Here is a 21,793-nt window from a genome sequence, read left to right as displayed (position 1 = left end):
ACCAATTCCCAGAAAGCGTTACCAAGTTTAAAAATGACAAAATAATGAAGTAATACTGTTATAAAATGTCGTACTTTATGCTGTATAATTTGCCTTTTCTTGCCGCATAATGCACTTAATCCTGTTGCATAACATTGCCTTCTCCTGCTACATAATTCATCTGGCCCTGGTATTACCTCATTCTCCGAGGTGACTGGTGACGATCAATATGCTGGCTCAATCAGTGTAACATGAGATGGCCATTAACAGAATCCAGAATGACCTGTCAGGAGGCTAGACCTAAAAAGGTAAAAGCTGTCACTGAATGTACAATTTATCATTAGGTCATCCTATGTACTAAGATCTGGAATGCCCTGTCCCAGAAAGGCCACGGCAGCCATCTCAACTCTCTCCCGCGGTGTCCCAAGTGCCGACATCTGCCAGGCGTCTACCCAAGGGTATAGCTTACACCCCTCTAATAAATGTATTTTCTGGTTAATAGTTGTGTGCAGGTGCTTTCAGTCGGGTATAGGAGGTGTCTGTCGGATTTTAATGGGATTTTTGCATGCACCCACTGACAAAAACACACACACTCTCTTTCATCTCTGTTTTGAAAGTTCACAGAATTGTTGGTTATTTTACAAAATATCGTTTTTCTCCCACTTAATACTTTTACCAACCCACGTTCTCTCCCTTTCCTCTGTCCCTTAAGTCCCTCTTATGCACCCTGTTTGCCGCATAATGTATTTTAACATTATATGCAAGCGTGCTTGTTGGGAAATGGGAATCTCCCTCCACCTCCCAATCATAATGACCAAGCTACGGCACTACACCTACCTGGTTATCCTTGCATGTTTTAGCTAAACACTACTTCCTCACATTTCGGGTGTTGAGTGGTGTGTACTTTGCTTTACTCCTTTGACTAAACAGCACTATTCAATCTCTCCTCCCAAAGAGTTACAGCTTTAGGCTTCAATCAAAAGGTGAAGAATTTGCCAGAAGATGTATCCATCAGAAGAAAACTTTACTTTAGTGACTTTATTTCTGGTGGAAACATGACCTTCCTGGAGATTCCTCACCAGGTTTCGTCTTCCCCAATGGGTTGTTGATATGATGAATACGTTTCTCTGTAATGCAAAAATATTTTGCTAATTTCATGGTTCTCTCGGATGATGGATCCTCTCCACGCGCCTCAGTAAGGTAGAAGAAAAGTATCAGTAGCTGATGCCAGGGAACTGGTTGGCACCTAATATACTCAAATGATGTCATATACAGAGGTTGCGTCACAGCTGCAGGCACACGGAGCCTCCTGGCAGCTCTTGAGAACCATTACTGGATAAACTCTTTTCCATGTTGGTGTGAAGCCTCTAAGAGATTGTGATTAGGTGAGGAGTCAGGGGGAAGACTATCCATCCACCAGAAATAATATGGTGAGTAACTTTTTCTTCTGGTAATTTCAACTTCTATTCTTACTCCAAAAATTAAGTGCCTTTACTAGTTGAAAATTGAAGTTTTTGTTTAACTTAATAAATAATGTCACTTATTTACACAGAAAAGCAAATCCATCCGACTGTGTGGACATGGTTTGTGATGCCAAGAGGAAAGCTCTGCTAAAGGACCTTGATGGCTCTCTTCTGGGAATCCCCGGCTCTGTGGTAGCTCAGTCTGAGTACCAGTGGGGTGGAGTTCAATCATATGGAATTGGAGACACTAAAATTCCAAAAGTGATGCTAACATACCTCAATGGCAGCCGCATTCCTGTGAACCAAATAGCACCAAATAAAGGTGTGAAGTTTAGCAATTTTTATATTTGCTGTAAGCTGATAAGAGCTGATATCTTGCTGTGCAAAAGGACTTTCTCTTTTAACTTCAAATTAATATAAACTTGTAAATTCATCCAGATGCTTATCTGACATTTTCCAGAGACATTCTCCTTGTCAACCTTCACAACGTTTCTTTTCATCACTACTTCTCTACTCTGGGTAGAGCCTTTCCTCTCCTGTCCTTGCTACCACAGAAGGGCCAGTTACTAATGTTGTTGATGGGCAACAAAAACTTGCATTAGGGATTCAGACAACAGTATAGTTGGGCACTCAGTGCAGGGGTACACATCCTTTACCATGCAGCAGACTTTTCTGTCCCAACACTCACTCAAATCCATTCTTGGATGCGGAGTAACTTAAAAAAATAAGAACCACAAACTATACATAAGTGGTGAATTAATATTAAGATAACGATCCTTTGAAGCGGAGGTAGAGGTTGGTATTATCCATCACGTTGAACTGTTGACTTTGTCTCCATTTGTCTAGGTATCATCAGAGATTCAAGTTGTGTCTATATGTCCACATGGGAAGGTTACAACTGCTCAGGACTAGATCATGAGATGCTGGTTATTGAGAGCCTTGATTCTGATACGGAGACCAGGAGACTGTCACCAGTAGCGGTACTGGGGGATGGTTACATTGATCTTATAAATGGTACGTAAAGATTAGCCCTATTTTGAAATAATTTAAGTCACAGCAATGCTATAAATTGTTACTTTTATAAATAGCTTTTAAGAAGGTTCTGATTACTTACGCTGATAAGGTGGACAGAATACAATGATTTAGCTGTGTAGATAAAACACAAAACATTTCCATAACAATTTCTTATTGCAGGCCTTCCTTTGAGGAAATGAATGTTGTTCTAAATCTACTCAAATAAGAAGACTTTGAAAATGGCACTTTTTTTTTTTTAACAAAAGTATGTTTCTCACAAAGTGCATAATTGTCCAAAAGTCTCTCTGCCTTGAGCAAGACTTCATGAAGTTTTGTGCAAAATACTTTCTTGTTATACATCACTTTCAGTGGTACCCTGCACAGCCTGAATCCATCCTCCCATCACCATCTCACATATCACTCTATTCATGGATTGGTCTAATCTACCCACCATCAATATGATCTCTGCTGTATTGTACTATAGTTCTCCTTAGCGTAGACTCTCCCAAATGAACTTCGAGGTAGACTTGTAGCAACACACGTTTTCTACAACAGCAGCAACAGTAACATAAGTAATATGAATTCATTACAGCTCAAGACATGCAAGGGATGAAAGCTCTCAACTGGTGGTAGCTGGGTCTACAAACAGGTAGAAGTTACCCTCCTGCACTTGTTCCCTGTAAAAGCAACAGGCCTTTCCCTGGTCAGCACAGCGCCTACTACTTTAGGCTGCTCACGACTCTACATGGGTACTTGGCTCGTCAGATGTGTGAGAATTTTAATCATTCTCTAACCTTAAGCCTACAGTGTTAGTATGGCATTGTTGCTGAGAGGTCAGTTATGGAAATTGGTGCAGGTTATATCTTTCCACAGTTTCTCCCTTGTCAGTCATCATGATGAGAGCCTTGAAAATCTGAAAGCTTTGTTTCAACTTGGTGGATGCAGTAATGACACTATGTTATGCCTCTGGACACCCTTTATGCACTTGGGAACCTTGCATGAACTATATTATCACTTCACTTGTGCATCCACATATAGTAGCACCGGTGAGCTGCCTTCATGTGTTTTAATGTTTCTCTATAATTGTGTATTTTCTTTAGGACCACAAGATCATGGCAGGTGTTCAGGTTACACGTGTAGGAGAAGAGTTTCTTTGTTTCACAGCATTGTAGCAAGCGGCAAACACTTTGATATCTTTTTCACAAGCACCAGCCCTCAGAAACTCCGATTAATGCTTCTGAACGTGGATGACACACAAGTAAGTGTTAGACCTGGCATCCGTTGGTGTGTTTCCCCTGCGTTTTTGCTTTCTGACCTCATGTTTTTGATTGAATGCTGGACTTTGTTTTTGCTGGTTTAGTGTCTCTGTGCACTTTTTCACTGCTATTCAGTACTAAAGTGCTAGTGCTCCTACTGTAAAAGTGTGTTATGATTGATCTTTCCATGATCAGCATATTTGATTTACTAATAAGTCCCTAGTATTGTGCACAGGTGCGCCCAGGGCCTTTAAATCGAATGCTACTAGTAGGCCTGCAGCACTGGCTGTGCCACCTACACAAGTAGCCTTTCAAAGGTGTCTCTGACCTGACACTGCAGTGTCTCAGCGCAGTTCTAACTGCCATGTCGGCTTGGCGAGTGCACCCAATTGCAAGGCCCCAACCTTCCCTTTTCTTATCTGTAAGGCATCCCTAAGGTACCCTCATGGGCGCAGGGTGCAGGGTATGTTATAAGTATGACATGTATCGGTATGTTTTACATGTCCTAATAGTGAAATACTGCCAATTTTGTTTTTCACTATTGAAAGGCTGACTTTCCCATAGGTGATCATTGGAGCTGCCTTGTAACATTGTACAAGTTTAAGATCCAATTGGAAAAAGATAGAGAAATGGAGTTTGGGCTCCCACCCTGAGCTCAAAATGTAATAACACATCTTTTAGTAAAGTTGATTTTTAAATTGTGTATTTGAAAATGCCCCTTTTAGAGTGTTTGCATTTTCCTGCTTAACCATCCTGTGTGCCTCTCCCTGTTTCTGTATTCACTGTCTGGTTTTGGAGTGACAGAAGCTAGGGATATGCATTCACTCTGAGCATTCACAAGGGGGGTTGAGGTGTGTCATGCCTTTCCTGGGTGACTCAAAGACCTTTCTGTATTTAGAGTAGTGGGAGGAGTTTTCACTAGCACCTGAATAGGCTATCTCTGCCCTGCACAATGCTGCCTCCACCTCCTGCAGTGAAGCTGGACCTGGGAGGACAGAACTGGTTATTACCGAGCCAAAGAGACTTTCTGCCTAAGACTTCATAGGGAAAAGTAGTATAAATAGTGGGGCTTTGACCCCAGAACTTTAAAACTCTTTTTGACTAAGGGACCTGCCAAGAAGAAGAGCTAGAAGAACTGCCGGGGGGAGTACTGCCCCTTTGCTGTGTGTTGCTTTGTTGAGTTGGCCTGCAATTGCAGCTTCTGTCTTGAGCAGTGAAAGGACTGAATTGGACTTTTTGCTACTTATTTTTATAAGTTTCTCCTATGGCTTGAGGTAGAGCTTGCCCATTGTTCAAGATGTCTCAGGAACAGCACATACTTCAAGATCATCTGCTACGACTACAGGGACCTGTGTGTTGTGTGCTGCAACTGAAGAAAAAGAAACCTGATGCAGTCAATGACGCCGCTGCTGGCTCTGTGACCTGATGGCATCACAGAGAGCACCTCCCTATTGTGCACCTGAGGGGACTGCACGATGCACTGCTCCACTTTGGACTGCAGCCCGACACCTGCAGACGGCTGCCAAAGACGGCGCTGCTGACTTCAACCTCACGGAGTTCGATTGTTGTATAGTTTTCACCAATCAGTAGGAATTGCAAGTTTGGAGGCAACATAAACTTAGGATTGTGCCAGACTGATTCCATGCACCCCCGCACGATCTGTTGTCCCTTGGACCAGCAAGCTCACAGTGCCATTGTTAACCTCCCCCTAAGCCCAAATAGGGAGCAAACAGTTCTGGCAACGACTGAACATGACAATTCTGTTCCCTCAGGAACCATAGTGACAGACTGCAACCATTTTTGCTCAGTCACTCTTGCTCTAATTCTCTCAGAGAAATAAACAAACAAATACACGTCGGGCGTTTTCAGTATTTATTGAACTGCAGTGATTCTTGCATTGAGAAAATGTGCTGCGATGATTAATAGATAGAAGCAGAAAAAAGTTACAATGAATGTCAGAACACTGAACAAAATTAATGGTGCCACCATTTTGTTGACACAACTTATATAGGCATACGTATACAATAGTATAGCTATGTAGCACACTCCTACAATGTGAAACCCTAACCTATGTGTCTAGGATGCAGACGTGTGTTTTGCTAAGAAACTTCCTTCTGGATGATCCAACCCCATTACCTGGTGGGTAAAAGTGTAAGACCCTGTCTTGGTCGGGAACTGGAGACCCTTCACAGAGATGACGGTCAGCTGCTAGGCGAAAGCTTCGACATGCAGGTGTGGTATATAAATAAATAATACCGGATCTAGGTTTTACTGGACATAGCAATAACAGATAGCTCAATAAATAAGAGTCAAGATTCGAGGTAGTAGGAGTTTGCAGGTTTAATACAGCATAAAGGACAGGAACAGGACAACCTGCACGGACAAGATCTGGAATGAGCGCGCTTCAGGATAGGACAGGAAGGAAGGATAACTTTAATAACAAATGCATAACATATATATACTAAAACAGTTGCTTTACAGTGCATACAATAGGCGGACCAGTGGGTGTGGTCAATAGCAGTCGCGAAAGATAAGAGTGAAAGTAGGTGTAACAGGAGGCGTATACATAGACATGTGATGTAAACGTAACAGAATATGTCATAAATGGGGCGGAAACATGGAGGGGGCTACCTAAGGAGCCGGGACCTCTAACCTAACGGTGCGCGCAAACTGACAATGACGTGTTACTAGGAGAAGCTGGGGGCTATGAACTCTGTGCTAGGAGCAGAGACTGAAGTCTGGAGAGTCAGGGCGACATGTACCTAAACCCTATCTAGTATCTGATGTTTAGAGAACATGTTGATATAAACTAAGAGTCAGGAGGGGAAAGGCTAACAGACTCTAAGACTGGTGCATGCATTATTCTACATGTAGTGCGTGATGAAGAATATTAAATGACCATTAATACAGTATTTCTCTTACATGGAGACGTAAAGGCTAGACAATGACGGAAACTATTGATGCGATTCAGTAGCTTTAGGAATGCAGAGAAGGAGAGCTGGACTGATAACTAGAATCATAACATACTCTTGGCAGACTCGTAGGCAGAGCCAGGCTGAGCCGGGCACTGTGAGGCAGGAAGTAAGTGAAGGGTCAGGAATACAGGTGGGGGCTGTATCGCTCCTCAGCGAGGGTTCAGGAGACAGGAGCTGAATCTGGTGTCCGGGCCCTTTTGAGGCCTAGAAACGGGGACTTTTCAATGAAATAACGTGCACACTGAGAAACGTGGCAACGTAGCTTTACATAGGCCTAATACTCGTAGCTTTCACGAGAACTGGAAACTGGCATACTAGAGATGGACACAACTGTAATTGCGTCTTTAATCAAACATGGGGAATACATATGCATATTAATCATGCACACATAACATAAGATGGAGGACACGTAGGGACACAGAACATGGCAAAATTTACTTTTCCACATTCCCTCCTTGTCACTACGTTTCCATCAGGAAACATCAATATTCATGATACCATCTATCATTTCATACAGTATCATTTGCTCGTCTCGAATTTTCTTGGAACTGGATTTAGAACGGGACTTGGGACTAGGAATACAAGATGTAGCACAAATGCCGCAAATCGCAGGGCCACATTGTAAACAGAGGCAGCAACTGAATACGATCGCTACTGCAATACCTAGAAATGACAATACTTTCCATCCCCAGGCGGAAATTGTATTCCAGAACCAACCGGACCATGTCCAGGTGCCTGGATTTTGGTGTAACAGATGGGCAATATTATGGAGTCTGGTTATAGCTGAATAAACAGACGGCGCGTTATTAGGAATGAAAATGCAGCAACTAGATCCGATGACTCTACATGCCCCGCCCCTATCGGCCAGTATGACGTCAAGGACGAGACGATTCTGGAGCACGACAATTCTCATAAAGGATTGTTCTTCAGTTAAGTTACCTAGAGCAGAAGTAGTCTCAATCACTACTGCTTCAAGTGTTCTGGTTAATCTACGTATCAGTTTACTATTTACGACAGTACCTAAGTAGGGAAAGACACCTTTATTGATATCTATGTATTGTTCTAGAGCAGTTTCAGTATAATCGACAATCGGGAGGTCTCTCTTGTGTCTAGTATGTACTAGGTGGGAATTCCTATGATAGTCAGGTGGGGCTAGAAAAACAGGTGGCAGTAGGAAGGCAATGTAACAGGTTCCCTCCCAATCGAGGGGCAGACGAACATATGCGGTCTGACCACAAACAAAATAAGAATGACGTGAAGCTTTGAAAATAGATTTCCCACTGTCACTATACTTGACAATAGTAGTACAATCACTATGGCCTACATGTATGGAACCATTATTTCGGACACATAATTCACCTTTGACTGGTAGTACTGAAATAGCAGGTAAGTCTGGAGTAGAATCAGACTGGACATTCAGGACCATAAAATTCGAAGAATAATTACCTAGATTATAAACTTCATTTTCTAGATCTAACCCTGTTCTGTGGGGAAGACCTTGCTTGTCTGGGAAACATGTACTGTTAAGAAAAGACATATCTGTTGAGGATGACGTTAACGTGGACCATGCTCCACACGAACCATTATGTGAAAATGGATAAGGAAAGAGTGGCAGAACTCCCTTCGGTGTCTGGAAAGGGGGGAGTCGACCACACACCCAACAATTAGTGGCATTGCTGGTCTGGTGTGAATAATGTAACATGCGGATAAAGGAATTATTACGCATAGCAAGACGATAAGAGAGTTCATGAGGAGGCAGATCACTAAACGTGTGCTCTACTGTAACATTAGCAGACTTATTTACATGAGAAATCAGAAGATACAAATAAAATGCATAACTGGTGCAGGAAATCATAATGCTGAAATATAGCAGAAAACATAAAATAATAGTGCAACTTTTAGAGTTCTCACTAACTCTCTCTCTGTGGGGGTCTATTATATACATGTCAGAAACCGGTCTAACCGTTTCACCTAGGGGAGGAATTAGACAATCAAACTGGCTGACTTATTTTACTAGACCTTAATTTAAGCTTATACTCCTGCTGCAGAGTTTTCTCTAACAGGGAAGGGTTCGTAGCAATGTCTTTTGCGGGACAGTCCTTAAGAATAGTACTTTGGCAATCTTTAGAATCCTCGGAAATGTTCTTTGAAACGGGTTTCAGTCCATAAAACTTCTTTATATGCGATAGGTGCACCCAGCCTTTTCTTCCCTCCAACTTCACGGCTGTATGGGTGGTTAGGAGGACCAACTTCGGCTCCCGCCAGCGGGGCTCCAGCGGACTTGAACGATCAAAATTTCTCACAAGAACCATGCATCCGGGAACGATTTCATGCGGTGCCACCTCGGTATTGTCTGGAAATGCGGCGGCAACCTGTGAACGACAAGAGTGTAGGGCAGACATCAAGGAAGCTAGGTAATCTGTCAGCATATTACTTGAAACATCGGTAATACTTCGGGGTCTAGGTGTACCCCACATGTTAGGGGGGCGGCCGAATACGACCTCGTACGGGGACAGACCTGATCTGGAATGTGCGACCATGCGCATATAAAACAGAGCAACTGGCAGAGCTACTAGCCAGTCCACACCTTTTTCTTTGCATACTTTTGCAATTCGAATTTTCAGGGTCTGATTATGTCTCTCTACGAGACCGGCTGCTTCAGGATGGCGTACACAATGGAACTTCCACTGGTACCCTAACAAAAGGGAGATGTGTTTCATGAGCTCAGATGAGAATGGCTGGCCGTTGTCAGAATACACGACCCTAGGGAGTCCATAACGGGGGAAGAATTCACGAACCAACTGCTTGGCAGTGGTCGCGGCTGTGTAATCTGGGACTGGATATGCTTCTGTCCACCTGGACAAAGCGCATACAACTACAAGGACATACTTGAAACCTCGACATCGCTCCATCTGAATATAATCCATTTGGAGGACTTCAAAAGGGTGGTCAGGGGGCTGGAATCCACCTTGTTCCACCGGGACACTTTTACCTGGATTGAACTGACAACATATCATACAGGTACGGACTTTCTGCTTGGCTGCAGCTCGTAAATGCTTGTTGGACCAAATGTTCTGGATACTATCTAACATAGCTTTTTCTCCTAAGTGTGCTGGACTATGTGCGGTATTGATAATGACTTGAACCATAGAGTCGGGGAGAAACCATGTGGCTTTTCCCTTCGTCACCCATCCCTGATCTGTCTGGACCCCTCCTTGTTCGGACCATTTCTTGATTTCATCGGGAGTAGCATGTAACTGGATATCTATGACATCTTGAGTAGGGTCCTTAACTGTCATACAGGTAGTCGGATCTGGAGTATGTGTCTGTGTCGGGTTAACTGGAATGTCTGGTGTCTGAGCTGTAAGCTTGGCTGTGCGATCTGCTAGATCATTACCCTGAGAAATAGTGTCAGTAACTTTCGTATGTGCTTTGCACTTCATGATAGCAATAGATGTCGGTAAATGTATGGCATCTAACAGAGCTTGAATAAGGAGACCATGCTGAATCTTGGTTCCATGAGAAGTCATGAAACCTCTCTCCTGCCAGAGCACTCCAAAGTCGTGTACGACTCCAAATGCGTAGCGTGAATCTGTGTAAACATTAACTTTCAGGTTCTTAGCGTGTATACAGGCTTGGGTCAGAGCAACTAGCTCTGCTGCTTGAGCGGACAGAGTGTCAATACGGTGTGTCTCTATAACTTCAGTGTCTGTAGTCACTGCATACGCGGCTACTAGTTCTCCTGTACTTGTTCTCATACATGAACCATCCACATAAAGTGTCAGGTCGGGATCTGGTAATGGAATATCTGTCAAGTCTTGTCTTGGCTTAGTCATAGTATTAACTACTTCCACACAGTCGTGTGTAGCAGGATTTGAAGTAACTGACGGTAACAGTGTAGCAGGATTTAGAACGTTGCAGCGTCTGATTTCTATGTGTGGCTGGAACAGTGTCAATTCATAACCTGTTAAACGTGCAATTGTCAAGTGCTGAGTCTGTGTTCGGTTTAAAAGAACTTCCACGGAGTGTGGAACTTGTACTGTCAAGGAATGTCCTAATACTATGGAATCACTTTGTCTGATAGCTAGTGCTGTGGCTGCAACTGACTTGAGGCACGCAGGCAGAGCCTGGGCTACAGGATCTAATGTGCTTGAAAAATAAGCACAAGGCTTGTATTGTCCTGCTTGATCTTGTGTGAGAAAAGATAATGCTGTACCTTCACGTTCAGTGACGAAAAGTGTAAAAGGCTTACTGTAGTTCGGTGTAGCTAGAACTGGAGCTTGGCATAGAGCTTTCTTTAATTCATTGAAACTAAGTGTATGTTCAGATGTCCAAGGGAGGACAGTCGATACGGCTGCCTCCTGTGTCGTTAACTGTATCAGTGGCTTGGCTAGAAATGCATACTGAGGAATCCATTGTCTGCAATAAGAAGTAAGGCCGATAAAAGCACGTACCTCCTTCTGGGTCTTGGGCTGAGGAAGACTCGCTATTAACTGGATACGGTCAGGTGTCAACTGCCTACCCCTCTTGGACAGTAAGTGGCCTAAATAGATCACTTGCTGGACACAGAATTGAAGCTTTGAAGGGGACACCTTGTGCCCCATCTCGGCTAGGAAATACAAGACTGTAAGGGATGCTCGCTCGCAAGCACGTTCAGAACGGGCTGTGATCAGTAGATCATCGACATACTGGAGCAGGGCAGTGTCAGACGGCATGTGAATGTTGTCTAGTTGTCTCTTAAGTGCTTGACTGTAAATACTAGGACTTTCTGTGAAACCTTGAGGAGCTCGTGTGAACATATAGCTCCTTCCATTTAAACAGAATCCGAAAAGAAACTGGCTGTCTGGATGAATGGGGACACTGAAAAACGCGTTCTTGAGGTCTATAACTGTGAAAAATGAGGCTTCAGAATCAATGGCTGTCAATAGGGAAGAGATATCTGGGACAACTGGATACTGGGGAATAATACATTTATTGAGTTCTCGAAGGTCAATCACTAATCGATATACTGGGGGTGCATTTGGATCAGTACGTTTCATGACGGGAATGATCGGAGAATTACATACATTGGAGTCAGTTTCTACAACTACTCCTTGAGCGATGAGCTCGTCAATAATTTTGGATAAGGCTGCTACAGCCTCAGGTGGCAATCTGTACTGTCTGATTCGTGGTAACACTACACCTGGCTTGAGAGTCACACGATGGGGTGTGATTTGCATATAACCAACATCAGTTGGACCTTGCGCCCATAAATGCTGCGGAACATTAGACAATCTCGGATCAAAATCTCGTAATACATAGTGACCCTTGAAGTCACGTAGGAACAATCGTATTCCCTCGGGGGAGCAGCAAATAACTGCACCTAATTCTTTCAGTGTTTTAATGCCTAACAAATTTTCTGGACATGACTTCGTAAGTAATAGATCAGTAGTGCGGGACAATGGACCTACTTCTAGAGTAACTGGCTTAGATATCTCGTTTACGATAGGCTTTCCTGAAAATCCAAGGGAAACATTTCTAGAGCCTGAGAGCGGAGCCCCTGGAACTTCGGCGTGACTGATGGTCGTCCTACTTGCCCCTGTATCAATCAAAAACTTTCTGTCTTTCCCTAATACTTGACTGTGGACATAGGGACCCTCTTGATCTACAGGTATCTCGATGAGAGGCAAGCCTACCTCCCTCTCTAGGCTGTTTCATGAATACGGCTGATACTCTGGATACTCGGACTGTGCATACTGGTACATCTGCTGTGTAACATGCTGTGTTGCAGCAATAGGCTGCGGTGCTGGAACTGTCGGTTGTGCATTCTGTGGCTGGGAAGTCTGTGAAACTTGTTCTTGTCTAGGCGGACGTGGTCTTTCTTTAGTCTTACCAGTAGCTATATTATGTTTCAGAACTGCACACTCGTTTATATAATGACCTGGCTGTTTACAATAATTGCATGTCCCTTTAACGGGAACTGCAGGATGACTGGCTTGATTCGGACCCCTCTTCTGACTGTCTTGAGGAACAGATTGTGCAACTAATACTTTCATTTTTGTGTCTTTCATACGTTTCCTTTCATGATCTTGCTCTTCTCTGATTCTATTCTGGTGATACTGAAGCATCTGCAACATCTGGGACGGGGTATTAGCTTGCCAGGTACTTTCGACTTTCAAAACTCGATTCTTAACTTGTGGACTTGAATTCTCAACTAATTTAGTAACAAAAAGATGAGGGTATGACTCGCTACTTGTCTTGAGGCCACTGTTAATACTAAAGCATTTCTCAAATCTAGAATAAAAATCACTAGTGTCTTCATCTTGTTTCTGTTTACAGGCTGAGATTGCATCCCAGTCTTCCTTTTTAGTGGCTAATAATCTTGGCAAAACTTGTATTAACAGTTCTGGTAATTCTTTACATTTCTCTCCTAGACCGGTACCTGGTACTCGTATCTTGTCTTCAGCTTCTAGAACTGCCCAGTCGATCTTTTTCTCTCCCTCCTCCCATTCTTTTTCCTTGAGTTTTTCATATACCCCTGCGGGCAACAGGACCTTTAACATTTTAATTATATCTGGATACGTGAATTCTCCCATACGGAGCATGTCCTTTAATTCTCGGTGGAACCCTGCTGGAACTTTATCATGACAGGGAATTAATTTCTTCATCTCTAAGAGTTCCATCTTTGTAATCGGAGTGTAAACAAACACTCGTTGCATTTCACCATCTGTTGTCCTGACTGGGTGTACTTCTCGTAACGGATTCTGTCTGTCTATGTAAAAGGGTTTACTTTCTGGGGGTGAGACATGAACAAAATGCGGGTTCAAAAACATACTATATTTGTGGCGCTGTTCTAGAATGACACTAATTAAATCGGTACCTAGACCTTTCCATCTATACTGGAGTAACTCGTTCAGGACATCATGTAACGGACCTGGATCAGAATGCTGACCCTCATACAATGTAATGAGGTGCTGGATCATATACATACCCACCAGTCGCTGCTCGGGGCAGTTTCAGAAACATTTGTGCCACTATTTCGTCTGGAAAAGTGGTAGAATCAGTAATCCATCGGACTGCTGATCGGGCTAGTTCTTGTTCATGCATAGTACTTAATTCACTGTAACCGATTCGTGATTTCAGAATGTGATCGGTAGCTTGAAATACTTGTTCTAGAGAACCTTGTTCTGGTGCTGGATGAGGAACAGTTTTCTTGTAGTCTAGACGTGAATGTCGGTCGGAAGGTCTAGTTCTACCTACATACGCTATTCTGGCGGGATTCTCGTCCTCTACCTCTTCCGTAGGAGAGTCATTCTCTTTCTCGCTTACTTGTGCTTCTTTACGTTTCTCATGTAACTTTATTATTTCCTTACGAATTTTCTTGTACATACTCTCTATACTACTGATAGTCTTGTGCTTACCCTCGGCTATATTATCACTCCACCTTGTCAGGATTCTCATTTCGGCCGGATCTTTAGTCGGGTAATCTTGTTCTCTTATTAGACAATTAATCAGAAACTTTAATATCATGAGCTGGATCTCAGCTTTCCTTTGAGACATGGCTTCGCCAATACTTTCTGGATCATCCCCTGTACGGATGAAACGATATATTCTGTCTAGATCTTCTTTCATATCCGGTAGGGTGTCTAAATACCCGGTCACCCGTCTTACACAGATGGAATATATTACTGTACTATCATCACCTGCAACTGGATCATAGCGGCATTCAGTGAGAGCTCGTCGGATGTCTGCAACGGACTTATATTTGGGCGTACGCTGTAACGCACAATCATGTAACTCGGCCAACGTTCTACGTTGGTGTGGCGGCGGGGTACCAGGAGGACCTCCTCCTGCGGCCCCTAAACTAGAATCGTCGACTGACATTCTTCGTGCTGGCAGAGTGGGAAATTGTAATGTTGGCTGGACCGGGGGTACCGTAGCAGGTACTGCAAGAGGTGCCCCGGTGTCTGGAGGAGCAGGATTTACATTATTTACAGGAGCTGGCGGAACAGGATTTGCATATTCCGGGACTGTGTCGTCCAAATAGGACGAGATAAAAATATCAGCTGCGGTCGGTTTGTGACGTAGCTTGGTCGGAACTAGTGGCGGCGGAAAATTACTGGATGCCTCCGGGGTCGCTTTTGGCAAGCCCTCGGCAAGAAGAGGGTACATACCCTTAATAAGGGCGTTCCTCTGTCTGTCTGACTGTTCGGTTTTAACTTGTTCACCTATCTCGATTAATTCCCTTTCTTGGGCTCGTTCTAAGGATTCTCTACTTAATTCTGACTTTCTGATTTCTTTTTCGGTTCCTTTATGAGATTCTTTGCGCCATAACTCGATGGCATCCTTCTGTGACTGTCTGGCTTTCTTTTTCCATAATGCTTCTTCTACTCTCATGATGCACTCGGCATCCCACGTACCTGATACGGGCCATCTATACTTTTCTTCTAACTCTTTGGTATACTCTACCCATAAATCTAGATATAATATGGCACTTATGCCATGCTTCTGATACATAAAATGACCTGGACTGTCCCTAGGCGGGACAGGAACTGCTGCTTCTAGCAGACCTTTTCTAGTTTTTAACTGACGTAGTTTAGAAAATAAGGGCATGACTGAACTGTAATCTAGACACAATACAATACACAATGAACACGATAATTACTCCACATTCATACCACGACATTAAAATACATGAAGAACATTTAAAATAACAGTTCGGGCAGAATACTACCTGGAATACTTGAAAACAGAATACATGAATCTTCTCGAGAACAGAACTGACTAGAACAGAAACTAGATGCACTGCTAAAACAGTACGAAACTTACCGGTCTCATAAAGAGACACGTCAGGACCCGCATCCACCGAAGTGGACACTTCGTTTTGGGTCTGTGTACCACCAAAACCCACGGACCAGGGTCAATTAGATTGACCCTGTCTAGATACTACCCCAGCAACGGTACTCACCGGGCAGCAAGAACGGAAGGCCTCGGACTGGACTGGACTGCTTCGACGCCGGACGGACAAACTTCGGACTTCTGTTACGGGTGGGCCTCCGGATACCTCGGACCTTGGACTCTCGGCTTGGGCTCTGGTCGGGACTCGCCGCGTTCCTCCACCGCCTCGTCTGGATGCTGGACCGCCACCTCCGTCTCCTCCGTGGGCCTGAGGGATACTTGAAGCAGAAATATCTGCACGTGCACGGTATGGTTCCGTCACGGCTGCAGAGGGTCAGGGGGCCGGCGTGGCTTCACCGGCGCGTGGGGAAAGGGCAAGTCCCTATTCGGGCGCCATTATGTGGTATATAAATAAATAATACCGGATCTAGGTTTTACTGGACATAGCAATAACAGATAGCTCAATAAATAAGAGTCAAGATTCGAGGTAGTAGGAGTTTGCAGGTTTAATACAGCATAAAGGACAGGAACAGGACAACCTGCACGGACAAGATCTGGAATGAGCGCGCTTCAGGATAGGACAGGAAGGAAGGATAACTTTAATAACAAATGCATAACATATATATACTAAAACAGTTGCTTTACAGTGCATACAATAGGCGGACCAGTGGGTGTGGTCAATAGCAGTCGCGAAAGATAAGAGTGAAAGTAGGTGTAACAGGAGGCGTATACATAGACATGTGATGTAAACGTAACAGAATATGTCATAAATGGGGCGGAAACATGGAGGGGGCTACCTAAGGAGCCGGGACCTCTAACCTAACGGTGCGCGCAAACTGACAATGACGTGTTACTAGGAGAAGCTGGGGGCTATGAACTCTGTGCTAGGAGCAGAGACTGAAGTCTGGAGAGTCAGGGCGACATGTACCTAAACCCTATCTAGTATCTGATGTTTAGAGAACATGTTGATATAAACTAAGAGTCAGGAGGGGAAAGGCTAACAGACTCTAAGACTGGTGCATGCATTATTCTACATGTAGTGCGTGATGAAGAATATTAAATGACCATTAATACAGTATTTCTCTTACATGGAGACGTAAAGGCTAGACAATGACGGAAACTATTGATGCGATTCAGTAGCTTTAGGAATGCAGAGAAGGAGAGCTGGACTGATAACTAGAATCATAACATACTCTTGGCAGACTCGTAGGCAGAGCCAGGCTGAGCCGGGCACTGTGAGGCAGGAAGTAAGTGAAGGGTCAGGAATACAGGTGGGGGCTGTATCGCTCCTCAGCGAGGGTTCAGGAGACAGGAGCTGAATCTGGTGTCCGGGCCCTTTTGAGGCCTAGAAACGGGGACTTTTCAATGAAATAACGTGCACACTGAGAAACGTGGCAACGTAGCTTTACATAGGCCTAATACTCGTAGCTTTCACGAGAACTGGAAACTGGCATACTAGAGATGGACACAACTGTAATTGCGTCTTTAATCAAACATGGGGAATACATATGCATATTAATCATGCACACATAACATAAGATGGAGGACACGTAGGGACACAGAACATGGCAAAATTTACTTTTCCACACAGGGACCCCTCAAAACCAGCAGAAGTGTCTCCTCTGATTATGTTAGGTAAAAAGGGATATCTATATATAGAAAATTGGATTCTGGCTTCCGGCTGAGATTGAAATTGGGCTTGCATTGTTTGTATTCCACAGATAGCTAAGCTGCCACATGGACACAATGATAATCACATTTGTGTCATGCACGTGAGGGTCCTGTCCCTAATGTCAAGCCAGTGTGATAATGTGGTCATGAAGTATACCGTGCCAGCAAGTTTAGAGTTTCCAAGAAACGAATCCAAGAGTCACGAATGAAAATGTGTGTGAAAATGCGATGAGGCAAAGACAAGGCAACTGTAGGATAGGACCATGTCTATGCAGAAATGGCACTAATTCCCATGGGGCCTAACTGGGGCATATGACACCCTCTCCTCATACAAGTGTTGGCTAGGAAGCTATCTAAAGCAAACCAATACCACTATCTAAAACAAATACACACACTTGTGTATACAAATGCTAAAACATATATATGATAAAAGCTGATAAAATAAATTGCATTTAAAATCCGACACTTGTGCTATTTGGAGGGTCAAAGCATAAAGAAAGCCACATGTATTAAAAGTATAAAAGCATTAAAAACAAGAGGCAATTTTAAACACATTTGGAAGTAAAAAACAGGCTGAATTGAAATTTCCCACCACATGGCGGTCGAGTTGTTTACATATTCCGAGTGGCAGACAAAACATTGCTGTTCCCAGCGTCCACAGATAACGTTCCCAAAGGCATAGCTTCGACCAAGTCAATAAAATAAGTATGTTCCCTTCCTACCCCCATAGCAGCCACTGAGGGAGTGTATACAGCCACTGGTTGTTCCATTAAAACAGAGCTCAGATCCAAACCACTAGGTATGGATGCAACCTTGGGTAGCTCATTGAATGTCGACTGGAGCAGAGGCATCCGCATGGCACAGCTACAAATGGACTTTCCGCGGGTCCACCAGCACGTGTAAGTCTGAAGGGTTCACCGACTGCAGACCCAAGCACAAGTCTAGGGCACACTCGTAAGTGCAGCAGAGCACGGGCTGTATGCATTGAAGCCACACAGGTCAGAAAGACAGGAACCAATGTTCATCCAGTTCTTGAAGCAGAGGTATTCTTCTTCAAAGAAAAAATCACCAAGATTGAGCTCGCACTGGACATCAACGTCAACCCTGTCTGCAAAAGCCTGCCCAGAGTGACCGTAGATAACACACCCAAGCACCCCAAAAAATCCTGGCAGTCCTTCAACCCCATCCCGGAAACCGAGACCCTCAAACTGATCTTCACCTCCAAACCAGCCTCTCACGTCCTTGACCCGATACCCACCCAACTGACCAAAAACTGAAACTCTCCTTAGCATTGTTCTGGTGCAAGATCATAAACAGCTCCCTGAGAACCGACAGCATACCTGAATGCCTTAAATTAGCCAAGTCACGCCACTACTAAAAAAGAAGCAGGCCTTGACTCCAAGGAACTAAATAACTTCAGACCCATCTCCAATCTCCCCCTCCTATCCAAAATCCTTGAAAAATGCATTCTCCAACAACTGACTCAGCACATGGATAGCATCAACCTTCTTGACCCCACCAATCGGGTTTCAGAAAAGGCTATAGCACTGAGACGAGATCCTTAACCCCTCCGATGCGCCCGTTGGCCAACGGCCATCCGGAGCACTACCTCCCTAGTGTTGCGCACGTCCGTTGGCCGACACGGCCCCACCCACTCAATTAAACCACTGTACCCTGGCGGAATTCCGCCGTGGTTAAGCGACCATCACCACAGACGATATCCACAAATCCCTCAATTCCAACCAATGTTGCCTCCTCATTCTCCTAGACGTATCAACATTGGCTGTCGCTTAACCACCTAAAACTCAACCAAGATAAAACCGAAATCCTCCTCATCTCCAACAATGAAGAGAACCCTCATATTTTGGAATGGCTAAAAGCTCTGGATGCTCTTAACGGCAATCACACTCTGACCCACTCTGTTAAATCATTAGGAATCACCCTAGACTGAAAACTCGACATGGTCAAACACATCAAGAACTCCACGAAGCTACTTAACAAAGTAAAACCATTCATCCCAACCAACGACCTCAAACAAGCCACCCAATCACTGATGCTAGCCAGACTCGACTATGGGAATGGCACCCTCACTGATACAACTAAATCTCATCTAGCTACCCTCAAAACTACTCTCAACACAGCAGCTAGAATGGTCACTGGAATCACGAAATACAACCACATTTCACCAGCACTCAGAGAACTAAAATGGCTCCCAGTCGAATTGTGTGCCGGTTTTAGAACTGCCTGCCTCACACACAAAGTCCTGCATACAGGAAAACCTGAGTATTTGGCTGCTAAGCTCAAGAGGGCTGGTCAGACAAGGAACATCAGGAGCTCCAGCAAACCTATTACTCATCCCTATGAAAACATGCAAACAAAAAAACGCTGCACAGTGCTTCGCCCGAAACGCACCCAAAACGCTATCCTAGTCGGTATCAGGACTATTTTATCCTTCACAAAATTCCCAAAACACCTAAAAGTCCTTTTCCTGAACCGCTCTCTCCAGAATGGATAGCTGGCATCTAAACGCAATTCCCTGCTCGTCGTCTCTCCCAGACACGGTAGCACTAAGACCTACCTCCTCCCTGATATTTGATCCCTATATGCTCCTCCCCCCACCTAAGTGGTTAATCCCCAAAACAATGTGCTCTCTATGAGGTTATCCCAGGACTCACCGACTACCTCAATGCTGCTCTGCACACTTGGACTTCCGAACCTATATGTAGAATATTGCTTTACTGTATCCACCACAAGACAACGTGCACTCTATGAGGTTATCTCAGGACTCGCGTACTACCTCATTGCTGCTCAGCACACGCGGACTTTCCGGACGTATATGTAGAATACAGCTTTATTTAATGAATCTTGCTCAAAAACTGCTGTGAAGTACTCCGATACCCTCGGGTCAGGCCAACGCTATATAAAACTCCTCAAATAAAGAAATTAAAAAATAAATAAATAAGTATTCCGAAGAAATGCACCATACGTTCACGGCACAGTTAAACGTGAGCAGTGCCAGCACCATTTGAACTTGAACTGGGACTTCCATTGCATTGAAAAAATACTACAAACAGTATACCTGCAATTAGGATCAGTATCAGCGTAAGACCACCAATAATGCTTCAGAGGACTGAGTGGCTGTAAGATGGAATCATTTCAAACTCCGTCTGGAAGGTACTGACCAAATCAGAGCCTATGCTTCTAAAAAACCCTAAAATTCTAGTATATTAGACTATTAAAAATATGATGGACCAGCTTCCCAAAATGTAGTGGGAAGTTAGTATGGAGGAGCGCCTGTATCTCTTAAGAGGAACACGCCAACTCTAGATCAAACGTTTCCTTGGCCAAAATTAAGACCACATCCTTTTGGGACAATAAGGCTTTCAGTTTGCTCAGGGCATCAAAGCACACGTTTGAAAGATTAATTGAAGCCACAGCGTATCTTCCCTAACTACATGAGCAGGTGCAAACCTGACTTGTGTGCAACATGTTGCAAGGGAAAAGACAATCACCACATCTTCGGCTCCTGGTTTCATTCCATAGCAAGGTGCAGGGGACCCTTTAAAGAAACAAGACAGGTTTGTTACTGATGTGTTGCTTGACCTGTTCAGTGAAACTTTATTCTCGCAGGCCAAAGCGCTGAGAAAATTCAGTGTCTTTAGTCCTACACCAGAATGTGAAAGGAAGCTCCCATTGTTCATGTAAGAACCCTTCTCCTAACGCTTCATATCTGCTAACCTGATGGTGTTGTAGACAATACTGAAAGTGGAAAATTGAGATAGGCAGTGTAATGTGCCCAAGGATTAGCCAATCAGAGGATGCTTTCTTAGCAATAATGAAAGGAAATTTCTCAAGTTTCTCAATGTGTAACATTGTGTATTTTTCATCTTTACGTGCCATACTTACCTATTGATCAGCAAGATGGTAATGTGAAAACAGAGTTGTGGTGTTGATGTATTGTCATGGCACATGGCCTGAATGCAATGTTTACAGTGTCCAGCTTAACAATTGGACTGACGTACGTTGGGAACGCCGGTGTTGTAATGCAGACAAATCTTGCTGAAGTACATCTATTGTTGATGAGACAATGTGACCCAGAGAATAAGCTCTAGGTAGCATACAGAAATCGCTTTTGATGTGATTTCCGAGGACCTAACAAGAATTCTTGTAAGTCCAAGTCATACAATAAAAAGGACAAGTGCTGTTGTACCTGGGAGAGTGTCGAGGTTTTTAGCCAATGAAGGCACAACTTCCCAACACTGTAAGTTATTATCCCCCGAGTGTTTATTCTGTACATATCGCATGTCAGGCCTATGGGCTGTGAATCCCTTGATCTTGCCCATGACTCTATTATGACACTTGTCAGTGTCTAGTGGCCATATTAACCATCCCTTCCAAATGGGATCTGAGAATTATGTCAATAGTTATCTTGTCATATTGTAACTGCTGTCAGTTGTGTAAACTTGTAAAAGTTAGAACCTGTGGTGTGTTCAAATCTTTACTGTTTGCTAAGCCAAGACACATTGTCTGTTGCATGGTTTTGTTCAGGAAAATCATC

The 21,793-nt window shown here is 43.8% G+C and overlaps 1 protein-coding gene across 1 annotated transcript in view; it reads left to right on the top strand.

Moving 5' to 3' along the window:
- LOC144828000 (fibrocystin-L-like) overlaps positions 1-21,793 on the top strand; it is a 1,506,874-nt gene that overhangs the window by 1,393,645 nt on the left and 91,436 nt on the right. Inside the window, exons 76-78 of the mRNA XM_078686147.1 lie at positions 1,532-1,764; positions 2,289-2,456; positions 3,557-3,714. Of these exons, the coding sequence (XP_078542273.1) occupies positions 1,532-1,764; positions 2,289-2,456; positions 3,557-3,714 (559 nt within the window). The remainder of the gene's footprint in view (positions 1-1,531; positions 1,765-2,288; positions 2,457-3,556; positions 3,715-21,793) is intronic.

Source organism: Lissotriton helveticus, chromosome 4_1 (assembly GCF_964261635.1).
Source record: "Lissotriton helveticus chromosome 4_1, aLisHel1.1, whole genome shotgun sequence".
Classification (NCBI taxonomy): Eukaryota; Metazoa; Chordata; class Amphibia; order Caudata; family Salamandridae; genus Lissotriton; species Lissotriton helveticus.
Note: the sequence above shows the minus strand (reverse complement) of the source record. Positions and strands in the feature narration are given on the sequence as shown.